The sequence below is a fragment of the Dipodomys ordii genome, unplaced genomic scaffold (genome assembly GCF_000151885.1).
Source record: "Dipodomys ordii isolate 6190 unplaced genomic scaffold, Dord_2.0 Scaffold64, whole genome shotgun sequence".
NCBI lineage: Eukaryota > Metazoa > Chordata > Mammalia > Rodentia > Heteromyidae > Dipodomys > Dipodomys ordii.
This window is the reverse complement of record NW_012267280.1, coordinates 7,883,024-7,896,253: the sequence shown is the minus strand read 5'-3', so window position 1 is coordinate 7,896,253 and position 13,230 is coordinate 7,883,024. Positions and strand designations below refer to the sequence as shown.

The 13,230-nt window shown below is 50.2% G+C and overlaps 1 protein-coding gene across 1 annotated transcript in view; it reads right to left on the bottom strand.

Annotated features, from left to right (window-relative positions):
• Window positions 1–5,745: 5,745 nt before the first annotated feature.
• Window positions 5,746–13,230, bottom strand: part of Col4a1 (collagen, type IV, alpha 1) — a 128,338-nt gene continuing 120,853 nt past the window's right edge. Inside the window, exons 49-52 of the mRNA XM_013022832.1 lie at window positions 12,919–13,096; window positions 8,694–8,808; window positions 7,717–7,889; window positions 5,746–7,236 (exon numbers count right to left, since the gene is read on the bottom strand). Coding sequence (XP_012878286.1) covers window positions 7,155–7,236; window positions 7,717–7,889; window positions 8,694–8,808; window positions 12,919–13,096 — 548 coding nt within the window. The 3' untranslated portion in view covers window positions 5,746–7,154. The remainder of the gene's footprint in view (window positions 7,237–7,716; window positions 7,890–8,693; window positions 8,809–12,918; window positions 13,097–13,230) is intronic.

Here is a 13,230-nt window from a genome sequence, read left to right as displayed (position 1 = left end):
GGGGAGGCAAGAGGTGAGGAAGGAAAGGATGGTAGGGGAAAAACAAAGGAGGGGGTAACAATGCTCGATAGGAAATGGACTCATTACCTTATTCATGTAACTGTAACCCCTCTGTATAGCATCTTTACAATAATATTTATTTATTTAAAAAACCCACAGGCCCAGGTCCACCAGAGGCTGACCCTGCTCAACCCTTCTCAGGCAGAAGAAGAGCCTTTCCTACTCTTTACATGATCTGAGCTATGTTAGAACTTTCCAGATCCTTGGGGAGAGAACCCAAACTGCCTGAAGCCAGTCCTGGGGGTAGAAGCCTCCTGGCAGGTCTGAGGCCCGCCTGCTGCCCGCCACTGCCCGCCGGTGCCCAGCCTGTCCTGCAGGGCCTAGCCCTTGCACTTGCAGCCAGGGCCTTAGAGAAGGAAAGCTCACACTTGTCTTCCTCAAGTCCACGGAGAGGCCCTGAGGACAAAGCCACGGACCACTGCAGCATGCGATGTCACACACATAACAGTTTAAAAGATGAAAACATCTATGTACCGGTGCTTTATTGTACTTTCTCCCAGATTTCTGTCACCATAATCCCTAAATATGCCTCAATAATGTATGGAAGAGGAACTCATAGACCCATATCAAACATTCAAATAAACCAAGCACCAGTAGCTCATACCTATAATCCGAGCTACTCAAGAGGCTGAGATCTGAAGATCAAGATTCAAAAGCCAGACTGGAAAGTCCATACACACATACATACACACACACAAAAAGCTGAAAGTGCTAGCCTTGAGCAAAAAACTCAGGGACAGAACCTAAGACCTAAATGCAAGCCCCAGGACTGGTGCACACACACACACACACACACACACACACACACACACACACACACACACACACAGTTTAAATATTTAAGTATTGTGAAAGTGCTTTTCAATGTAATAGTTTTCTTTAAAATACTATGTGTGAATCTTGCTATATGCATTAACTGTTTTGCTAGCATATATTAGTTGTATAAGATGGATTTGCATTTTTAAATTAAAGTCATTTTTGTTTGTTTTTGATGGTCTCGGGGCTTGAATTTTTGCTTATCTTGCTTTTTTGGCTTGTACCCTATCACTTGGCCATTCTTTCAGCCTGGCTTTCTGTTGGTCATTTGAGAGATTAACAAACTCTGCCTGAGGTGTCTTCAAACTATGATCCTCCAGATCTGAACCTCCTGAGTTGCTATGATTACAGGTGTGGACAGACATCCCAGGAAATAAGGCGGGTGCTGCCACCCCAGGCCTGATGAAAGCCTGCAAGCAGAGGTTAGAAATGACAGGCAGGAACGCACAGGACACTGTGACTGGATGGATGACTTTATGTACCAAAAAAAAAAAAAAAGACCTCTTTAAAAATACAGAAAATTACCCAGCTGTACACACACACACATACACACACACACGGATACAGCCGTGTCTCCTTACAATGCTTGGAAGATGTGTGCTCTCCACCAACCACCAGGGCTGGGGAAGATGGCAGGCAAGGTGTGGATCATGGCAGCCACTTTGAGAGCCACTACAGAGGTTCCTACCCTACAGCCCCGCAAAGCCACTCCTGGGCACTCGTCTGAAGAAACGCAAGGCAACACTCAATCCAGATACCCGCACAAACGTGTCTGCAGCAGCGCGGTTCACAACAGCCACGCTGTTCACGTGACCGAAGTTCCAACAGCTGATGAATGGTGTGCATGTACACATGGGGTATGATTTAGCCATAAGATGAATAAAATGTTGTCAAATGCAGGCAAATAAATGGAACTGGAAATCACAGTGTTAAGCAAAATAAGACAGACTCAAAGAAAACGAACAGCATGTGCTGCCTCTTATATAAGCGATCTGGATCTGAAAGGAAAGAGAGATAGGAACCTAAAAGGGGGACTACTTGAGGATGGGTGGGAAAAGAGAGGGAGTGAGGAGAATACGATTGAGTGCATTGCATACATGTATGAAAAGATCATAATTATACCAGATTTCTTTTTAATTTTGCACATGGCATGGTTGTGCATGCCTTTAATCCCAGCTGTTCGGGAAGACCAGTAAGGAGTATGGTTTCAGGCAGGGGAGGTGGTGGGAGGCCAGCCCAGAAAAAGGCCAGAGACCCTACCAGAAAAACAAAGTTGGAAATAAATAAAAATTAAAAGAAGGAAAGAAGGAAGGGAGGGAGGGAGGGAGGAGGAAGGGAAGGAGGAAAAGAGAGGGGAGGGCAGGGCATGTACCTCCTAGTACTTAGGAGTGAGCACCCACATCCTCCTAGTACCTGGGAGTCAGCACCCATGCATGCCTAGGAGACTCCTGCAGCTCCACCCAGAGGGGCCTCAGGCCAGAAGGCAGATGGCGCCATCTGCAGTGGAAGCACCCTGGGCCGGCTCAGGGAGGGTGTGGTCACCACCTGCAGAGAAGTGGTGGAATTGCTCCAGCCTGCTAAAGGAGGGCAAGGGTGCCTCCTGCAGGTTTGGAGAGGAAGTGCTCCAGCCCTCTAAGGGAGGACAAGGGCACCATGGCCTGCAGGTTTGGGGAGGAAGCGCCCCAGGCCCGCTTAGTTTTCTAATAGTTTTCTTGATAATGGCCATTCTAACTGGGATGAGGTGGAATCTAATATTGTTTCAATTTGCTTTTATTTTATGGCCAGAGATGTTGAACATTTCTTCATGTTTCTATTGACCATTCTTACTTCTTCTTCTGAGAAGTCTGTCTTTAAGTCTTTAGCCTATTATTTAATTTTTTGAGGGTTTATTTGGGGGGGGTATTTTTTGCATTCTAAGTATACTTTAGACATGAGGCCCTTGTCCGAATCAGTGGTGGTAAAGATCTCTTGTGGGCTGTCTTATTTATCTTGCAAACTATGTCCTTTGCTACACAGACACTCTTCAATTTGGGCATTTATCCAATAGAACACAAATGCCCCACTAAAGCAACCAGCACAACCATGTTCACTGCAGCATTATTTACCATTACCAAGATATGGAATCAACCCAGATGCCCCTCAGTGGTGAATGGATCAAGAAATGTGGTATGTATGCAATGCAAGGGAATTCTATTACTTCCATCAAAGTGTAGAGGACATGGAAGGACATGGAAAGACTTAGAAAAAAGTATATTAAGCAAAGTAAGCCAGACCCAAAGAAACACAGGCTGCATGGTTTCCCTCATATAACTAGAATGTGCCTATAACTACAAGTAAACACACTGGGAAGGAAGTGGCGCTGTAGCTCAAGTGGTAGAGTGCTAGCCTTGAGCTGAAGAGCTGAGGGACAGCACTCAGGCCCAGAGTTCAAGCCCCATGACCGACATGATAAATTATCCAGGTCTCTAGACCAAATCACACTCAAACTGAAGGAGGGTACTCATAGGAGTGGATCACAAAGGCTCATTATGTGCATATGATTATATAAAATTTTACAAGATGAAAAATATAAAAGGAACAAGGATATTCACAACTACCCCTCTACCAGTCTCAAAGTTCTGACAGTGCAGTAAGTCAGCAAAACCACAGGGTGTGTGCTGAGGAATGGGAGATGGAACGGAACACATAGACTTGCCTGGTTTATAACCAACATGATTGCCTTAGAGTAAAATCTTGATATAAGTAAGAAGCATTCTCCTGGAGTTGTAAGTTCATTTAACACAGCACAAACATTAACCACATTCCTATATGTAAGGAAACACAGCTTTAAGTCAAAATTTAAAAGAATACCATTTACAACGGCTTAAAAACAAACTAGGTATAAATTTTAAAAAGACATCCTGATTATGTACTAAAGGCTCCATAAAAAGCCACATACATAGCTGGGAGCCAGTGGCTCATACCTGTAATCTCAGAAGACTGAGATCTGAGGATCATGGTTCAAAGCCAGCTCAGGTAGGAAAGTCTGTGAGACTCCTATCTCCAATAAACCACCTGAAAACCAGAAGTGGCACTGTGGCTCAAGTGGTAGAATGCTTGCCTTGAGCTGAAGAGCTGAGGGACAGTGCCCAGGCTGAATTCAAGTCCCACAACCGACAAAAAAATAATAATTTTTTAAGAAGCCAAACACATAATAAATCAAATGCATGCCACACTTATAGGCCTCAGTCTAGTAAAGAGGACAACATGTCCTAAACTGTTTAAGGATTTAGAGTAATACTAATCCAAGTCCTCATGGGACTTGCCTCATACATTTAGATCATCTGAATATCAGGTTTGTCTACAAAGAAATTAGAATGGTTCAAACAGATCTCAAAAGCATACTGGAGGAGGAAGTACAAGAGCTGCTCTTCTAATTTACTTTCAAGCTAAGTTAATTGGGGACCTCAGTACTGGTGAAGGCGGAGTCCCTGAGGCCAGAAACCAGGGGGGAGATGCCTGCAGTGTGATGATACAAGTGTGGCCACACAGTGTGATGGCACAGGTGTGACACAAGTGTGACTAATCAAAGTGCAGACCATTCACAAAGATGTCAGATCAAGTCAGTGAAGAGGTGATAGTGTCCTTCACTTGTGCACAGCCCCAAGCAAAACTAATCAACCTTATTCTAAACCTCACACACAAACAGCCAAGTGTGTGGACACACACAACCATAATTCCAGTACTCAGGAGGCAGGGAAAATGAAATAAGAAAGCTCAAGGCTATCACTGGGCTTCCTGAGGGACCCTGTTTCAAAAAAAAAAAAAAAAAGAAACAGGAAGAAATTAAACAGATCATGGAGCCCACACACCTACAACCTACTGATTTTGACCATGGTGTGCAAGCTATTCTGTGGGGATGGGAATCTTTTTCATAACTGGTGCTGGGACAACTGTAGAGTCAACAGGAGGCCAGCGCAGGGCCAGCAGCCAGCGGAGGTCCTCACAGTGACCCCACTGTAAGAGCCTGGAGACGTTTGGCAACTGCTCTGCCTAGTGACTTGGTGACACACACACACACACACACACACACACACACATTACAATTCACAGAGCTCTAAAACAAGCCTACTTTTGTGTGCTAATTGCAGGAAACATACCAAATACACTGAATCTCAGTGCTGACATTCAAGGTAATAAATAACCGTGACAAGCCGGATATATATATGGATATGTTCCAAATTGGCTGCCATTGGAAGAGGTCCCATTTTCCTCTAACATCCTAAACCTAATGATGACCATCTTCTCCTCTGTTTCCCCATAAGGAAAGCAACAGAATTCTGTCCACAGGTTTTAGGAAGGGTGGGGAGAAAGTGATCCACACAGCAGGGCAAATGCTGACACGAGGCCGGGGGGGGGGGAGGGGGTAGGTGCGCCGGGCCCTCAATGTGGAGGTGCCAGCGTGCCATCTGGCAACAGAGACTTGCACTCACCAGAACTTCACCCGACCTTGTGCTCCACTGGCTGAATTTCAGTCCAGCTTAAAGGGAAGCTAGTCACAGGGAGAAAGCAGTGTGCGCCCTATCTCCTTCCTGCCTCCATCCTCCATCCCAGCCCCAGCCCACGTCCTCACCTGCCCAGAACCGGAGTCACATGTGGAGGCCTAGGTGTGCTTGCACCTCCGCCTTCTGTGCATCTCCCACACACTGGTGGCCAGTGCAGCCATGGACAGAGGGTTGAGCTGTGGGCTGAGCTCCAGACAGCCAGGCAGGAAGGAGCAAGACAGGTCCTGAGAGAAGCCGAGGTGGAGGAGGCTGGACTTCAGTGCCCTCCCCACTTCCCCACCCCGTGTACCACTCTCCCATGGAAGAAGTGCAAATGAAAATGATCTAAGGAATGCAAAGCTTACACGTTTATTAGCAGCCGGGGCAGCAGCCATTCTTTTAATGCTCTTGTGGCCACACTAGCAACAAATTCATATAAAAGCTTAATTTTTATACAAATAGTTTTATTACAAATTTGAATTCTTACGAAATACACATTTAAAGAAATTACATAAAAGGCCTTAGTAGTCTTTTTGTTTTTTGTTTTTTTTTTCCTTAAGCAACGTTTTGGAGAGTTTTAGTGAAATGTCATTTCAAGCATGGTGGTTGGACTCTGCCCTGTGCCCTCCATCTGCTCCCAGAGACACAGCCCAGAGCCTCGGAGTGGCCTCGTGTATTCGTGTGTGGAAATGCGGGTATTTTGGTTCACCAGAGCTGCTGTTCAAGTCTGGAGGCAACATGAGGAGCCTAATGGAGGCCTGTAAGGTTGTTCTGAGGTCAAGTCATTCAGTTTGTGGTTAGCGTTGAAACCCTGAAAATACTTAATACAGAATAAAAACAGTAAGCACGATGGACACATCTCATCGCCATAGACACCGTTGTCAGCAGCCCGGGCCGGCTGTGGACACATCACTTTGGTTTGGAAATGAACGAGGAAGGCTGCCCTGTCCGCTTGGCTTCCTAGTGCTCAAAACAAGGGGGAGGGACACAATCTGAAAAAGGACTCTCGGGAAGCTCTAGGTAACCGTGGAACTCACTAGAACTTGTCCTGCCTGATTGCTGACATCTATATAAATTACTAATATATATATATATATATATTTAATTTCTGACTACATGTGGACCATCGCTGCTCCACAGGCACCAGGCTGGCTACAGAAGCGGCAGTGGAGAGACGGAACTCTAGGTGTGGGAATGGGAAGGGATGGTAGCTAAGTCTGAGATTCCATTTGGAGGTCTGAGGAAGCCATTTTTACACGGCTCTTCCTTGGATACACTGAGAGACCCGGGTGGTGAAGCACTAGACAGGGATAGAAACAGACATTCCTACAGGGGTGGAGGACTCATCTGTGGGACACAGGCAGACGGTGGTAGCCAAGCTGTACAAAAGGCACCGCCCACCCCTAGCACCTTTGGTTTCTGATGGAGTTCTCAGCTCACACATCAGTGCACCGCATTGTACAACGTTATGTATATTTTATTTCATCAAAAGTGCCATTTGGTATGCCACTATGGGAAGCTTATCATTGTTGGGTTTTTTTTTCCCTGTTGGTTTTTTTTTTCCTTCAGCAAGTAGAGGCCAATGAAGCAGGGTGTGTTAGTCACGCAAATTCCTAGAAGGCACTTTATGGTTTCATACTGGACAGTGAGGTACACAGGATAGACATCTGGGATTCACTGCTGTTACAGATGGAAAGAGGAGGAGGAGGAGGAAGGGGTAGCACCATGTTGCGACGCAGCGCAGAGCTGGCGGCATTATGTTCTCCTCATGCACACTTGGCAGCGGCTGACGTGGGTTCGCAGCTCCCCGGCCTTCAAGGTGGACGGCGTGGGCTTCCTGGGGGGAGGGGGGACAACAGAGCCAACCGCTAGCACCACCACCTCACGGCCCACGTACCACCCCCCACCCCATGATGACAACCATGGACTGCCACCTCCCCACGCCTGGGGCCAGTACCCCAGGGTCTGGGGCAGGGCTCCACGCCACACAGGGCACCAGGGACGCCATTCCCATGTCCAGGCTGTGCAACCTGAGGGCTTGAGCCGGTCAGAGCACAGCTGAGGTCTGCTTTGGTAGGCAAATGTATTCGAATGCGCTAGAAGCCCAGGAAATGGCTTCTTTCCTTCCCCAGTTCTTTAATCCGTGAAAGAATTAAGACTGGTCAGCTCAGGGTTGCCCTGACGATTCATCTGGGGCACAGCACGGTGTAAAATACACAACGCCACCCTCGGATGTGGTGCAAAGGCGTCCGTGAGACTCTGCCTGGGAGGGCGTTACGGTCCCAGCGCCCTCTGCAGGAGGGGCGTTGCCACTTACTTGAACATCTCACTTCTCTCGATGGTGGCGAGCCAAAAGCTGTAGGCGTTGGCGTAGTAATTGCAGGTCCCACGGCCGTGGCACTCGATGAATGGCGCGCTTCTAAACTCTTCCAGACAGGACCCGGGGGATGCCAAGGCTTGGCCAGAGCCTTCAGCACCGGCACTGGTGTGCTGTGGGGACGGACAGACACACACACACACACACACACACACACATGCTCTGTGAGTCGAACATTTCCTCTCCAAAGATCAGCCAAGGCCCATTGTCCCAGGAAGGCTCGTGTCTGTGGGGAAGCTGTGTGTCCTGGCCACTTGGGATGTCTGGGCACACCCTCTGTGACTAGGCCCCCAACACCTCTGTGGCCCACTGGCCCTGCTGCCACACCGGGCACAAGGCACTGTACACAGACCAGAGAGGAGGTGTTGGCAGCCCCTCCACCAGCAGGGGATTAGGGGGAGAGGGAGAAGCCACCTGGTGGAAAGCAGTCCAGAGGCCCATATTCACCCAAAGCCCGGCCTGGCCGTCCCCCGGGGCATGGATAGAGAATCCCCCCCGCAAGGACACTCAGTGGGTGGATGGCTCACACCAGGGTTGGCACAAGCAGTGTAACCCTCACCCTACCAGCGCAGAACTGGTGTTCATTCCAGCGTCTCCTTGCAAAGAGGGGACGTCTGCCACCACCCTGCGCCCTCCCTCCCTGACACCCTGTTAATAAAACCCATGTCCTTCATAGCTCTTCCCTTCTCTTTTCTGGGGGCTTTTGGCAGGAGGAGCTAGGTAGACTGCTGGTTCTGAGCTGAGGGCAACAGGGCTTTGGTCTCCACAGGAGCATGGCCAAGAGAGCACGAGCTGACCGCAGACCCTGTAGTGCCCAGCCCAGCCAGCCAGGCAGGGAGGAGCACCCCCAAAACATGATCAGAGAACCCAGGCCCCCCCCAAAGTTTGACTGGGACACAGTGAAGACCAGCACTCACCATCACGAAGGAATAGCCGATCCACAGCGAGGACCACCCGTTGGGGCACGGTGGGATCTGGATGGTCTGACTGTGCACGGCCATCACCATGGCCGGCGCCTCACATACCGCACACCTGCCGGGAGGGGGCAGCGGTCAGCAGGGAGGACAGCACAGGACTGGCTGACCACAGGGACACCCATTCATCCACAGTCTTCTGGCTGAACTCTGACCCGGAAGAACATGCACCCATGCCCAACACAGGCTGAGCCTCCGGTGGGCCGCACAAGCCCGTCTCAGTATTAAAACAGTCCCAACAGGTGTTATTTCCCATGGTCCCGCAGGAGAGGAAGCGCCTTTGCTCTGAGGCTGGCCAGAGGCACCGGGCTGCAGCTGACTTGTGGCTTGTGCTGTCTCCTTGCATGCTTCAGGACTCCCAGGTTTTTATCAGTCCACAGAATTAATGAAATGGGAGGAGTGTAGTGTGTTCTCTCTCTCTCTCTCCTGGCATCGAGCAGTTGTGCCATGCTAGGGACAGTCTTCCCAGCAGGAGTGCGCTTGGTGTCTGTGGTGGACGATGCCTGTCTTCGTGCTCTCCCTGCTCCATCTCCCTCCCCCCTCCCCAGAGCACCTGCTCAGGATCCAAGGCCAATGCAAGGTCGGAGCAGGCAAGGGCCCGCTCAGCCCGGTGCACAACTGCTCCCCAACTAAAAACCCTGCAGTGTTCTAAGGCTTGCCCTGATACGGGAGCATGCATGGGCGTGGGTGCTGTGCTTCAAAGATGATAAACACCAGCAGCAAAATAATTACACCCGATTCATAAAGTGACCCATGCTAGCCGTGCTGCTGAATGAGTACAAATGGTGTTAATAATTACGGCCGGGTGTGCGCACCTCCTGCCTGAGAATGGAAGCGGGTGGGAGACATGATTAGTCATCCTGTCTTGTGTGTGTGTGTGTGTGTGTGTGTGCCCGTGCACGCACGCACAGGTGTACATGTGTGATTTCCTACTTGATTCACACAAATGCAGATGAATTAAAAGGTTCAGTTAAACATTAGTCACTGAGCTGGGGCTTGTCTAGTCACTACCATCTGCCTCTCAGACTGGAGAAGCAGAATGGCTGAGGGAAGGGCTGTATTTCCCAGGCTGCCATGAGGCTGAGGAAGTGGGTGGCCAGGCGTGGGTGGGCCTGCCTTTGTAAGGGTGGCTGAGGGCATGGCAACCCCATGGCGGGCACCTCAGACATGGCACCCCATGAAGGAGGAGCAGGCGTTCAGCACAGAGAAGGAGGGGGCAGGGCGGGCCAGGGCCTCTTCAACCCCAGGCGGCCACACTCTCCAGGTTCTGTCTGAAGATGCTAAGGCCACACCTAGCGTCAAAGCCTGGGTTGGGGCCTGGGCTCTCCTCACACTCAGACCCTGGTCTCCACTCTGGGGATTACACAGTCATGGATTTATGACTGGCCTGCAGAAAGCCAGAGAAAGCACTCGGGAAGCTGTGCTTTCCATCAGGACAGAGTGGAGGCTGTTCCCTTCCCGCGAAGGGTTCCTGTTTGTTTCCAGGCCTTCCCGGGGAGAGGGGAAGGTTTGAGTGTCCAGATGCTGTTGGAAACCCTGTTACAGTCAGCTCAGAAAACTGTACCGTGTGACCCTCAGTGTGACATGGTGAGACACGGTATGACACAGTGCAACACAGTGCACAGGACCTGAGGGACCCTGGACGTGACCCAGGGCCTTTCAGGCTATGCCTCTGACGGACATGGAAAGCCCTGCCACATAGAGTCCCAGGGGATGGAATCCACTTAGAATCTTGCTTGGCCTCAGAAGCAGGTTGTGCTCAGGGAAATGCGTGTCTAAGACACAGTCTGGACCAGACGCGGGGCATCATCACCCATGCCAGGGTTCCCAACGTTCCCAACTGAGTCAAGGCCAAGGCCAATGCTCTTATCAGAGCCAATGGGAAACATAAATGAACATGTTCTACCTGTCGTCCCAGGGAAGCTAGAAGAGAAAACAGCAAGGGGTTAGTTCTCTCCCCGTGCCCAACGCCTGGACAACAATGAAGCTCTGGAAAGCAGCAAATGATATTCTCCAGTGTGTGACCCACAAAACAAGTTTTTTGATAGCTTTAAACAGAAAAAAATCAAAGAGCCAGTGGCTCAAGCCTGCAAGCTCCGCCACCTGGGAGGCAGCTCTCTGGAGAATGGCGATCTGAGGCTAGCCTAGGCAAAAAGCTCATGACTAGGCACGGTGGTAAGTGACTGTCATCCCAGCTAGGGGGGGGGGGGGAAACACAGATAGGAAGAACAGGACCCAGGTCCAGCCAGGTGTGAAGTAAGACCCTAGCTTAAAAATCACAAATGTGCAAAGAGCTAGCAGAATGGCTCAAACAGTTAAATGCCTGCCTAGCACACGTGACGCCCTGAGTTCAAACTTCAGCGCCACATACGCACACACATAACCAAGAAAGCTGGCAAGAGATGTAACACGAGGACACAGGGCCCCATGACACAGCCCTGTCAGGCACACACCATGCCGCTGTGTTCCCCGGAGATGGAAGTGCCCTGGAGCGGAGGTGGTGGACAGGGGGCGGCTGTGGGGGCCAGGTCTCCGCTGGCCCTCACGTGCATGTGGTGGCACTTGCCTCTCACCAGGGAAGGCGGAGAGCCAGACTCCTCCTCAGGCCGGTTGCTAAGTGAGCCTTCCCTGGCTTCTCCTCTTTCTTACCCTTCCTTCTGTGGTGTCAAAATAGAGTGGGGAGATAGCCCCTGTCAAATGCATTTGTTCACTGGCCGCTTGTTACAGCTAGTCACCCAACGCTTAATTAGAAAAAGACAGAGGCAGGGCACGCGTGTGTGTCTCCAGAGACGTGCACCTGGCTCCAGTTCTGCGAGGGGCTAACCCTGGGAATTGCTCAGTGGGGACCAGGCATTCTTGCTGAGAGAATGTCAGCCCATGGGGGTGAAAACTGGTGGGACTAGGAGAACGTGTGACAGACCTTACTTCTGCCTATGTGTGGAACGTGGTTAAGTTTTTTATGTATAAAATCAACGTACATAACTCTGTGCATGAAGCATGGATTCACACAAAATAATAACCAGATAAGACCGAATCATGTCTATGGCATTTCAATTACATGGCCACCACTTCACAACCGCTGGGACAGTATCAAAAGCAAAAGCAAACAGACACCAGCCAGGGTGGACGAGGATGTGAAGAACCCGGACTCCAGGCACCACTGTGTAGGGATGTGGCCATGATGGAGAACAGTGGGAAGTTTCTCAAAAAATTGAAAATCATATTCCCATGGGCTTTGGCAAATCCGCTTCTGGATATATACCTAAAAGAGCTAAAAGCAAGACCCTGGAGTGGACACCGTGTTTGAGGCAGACAAGACACAGAAGCAAGCCAGATCTGCACTGACAGATGCGTGAACGAAGACTATATCCACACAGCGAGATATTACTTGGTCTTTAAAAAGGAAGGAAAGCCAGGTATAGCGGCGTGTGCCTGTAATCCTAGCTACTCAAGAGGCTGAGATCTGAGATTGCAGTTTGAAACCAAGATTGGCAGAAAAGTTGGACACGCTGATCTCCAATGGACCACCAAAAAACCAGAAGTGGAGCTGTGGCTAAAATGGTAGAGCACTAGCCTTGAGGAAAAAAGCTCTAGGAATAACACCCAGGCCCTGAGTTCAAGTCTCAGAATTGGCACACACACACAAAAAAGGAGATTCTGATACACATGAATGACCCCACAAGGGATGTGACTCGGGTGAAATAAAGCCACTCAGCAAAGGACAAAGGGCAAATGTCATAGCGTTCCAGTTTTGTGAGGCCTCAGGGGTCAAATTCAGAGACAGAAAGCAGAATAGTGGGCACTGGATGAGGGGAGGATGCTCAGGTTTAGTGGGCGCTGATAGCAAGGGTGCTCAGTGTTTAGTGAGCACAGTCTGGGTTTGGTAAGACAAACTAAAGGATGGTATGGCACAATGTGCTGCTGACCGGGGCGCTCGGGCGTGGTAAGATGGTACATGTCGTAAGAAAGCATGGGATTACACCGTCATTGAAAATAATTCACTTTTCAAAAGGTCACGGGAGCAGGCGTGGCCTTATAGGAGGCCATTGCTTTTCCTTGGAGGGAGCGTGCTTAACGGCGGGGAATAAGCCAGGCTCTGACAGGTGGGAGCTGGCAGGATCCGGTCCTCCCCCTCTACCCCCCTTTGTGCTCACCAGGCCCGCCTCACCTGCTGATGAATGGCCGGATGCCGTCCCCAGTGATGGGCGCCATGGACATGGGCATGGGCTCGGGGGTGGACAGCCAGTAGGAGTAGTCGTTCCGTGAGGCAAAGTTGCACACGTTATTGATGTTACAGAACAGGAAGGGCATGGTGCTGAACTTGCGCAGGCAGCTGCCAGCCGTGCCTGTGTGGGACAGACGCCATGAGTGCCCTCAACCACTGAGACAGACACCATGCACACCATCAACCACTGGGGACAGACAGACACTCAACCACTGGGGACAGACATTCAACCACTGGGACAGACACCATGCACAC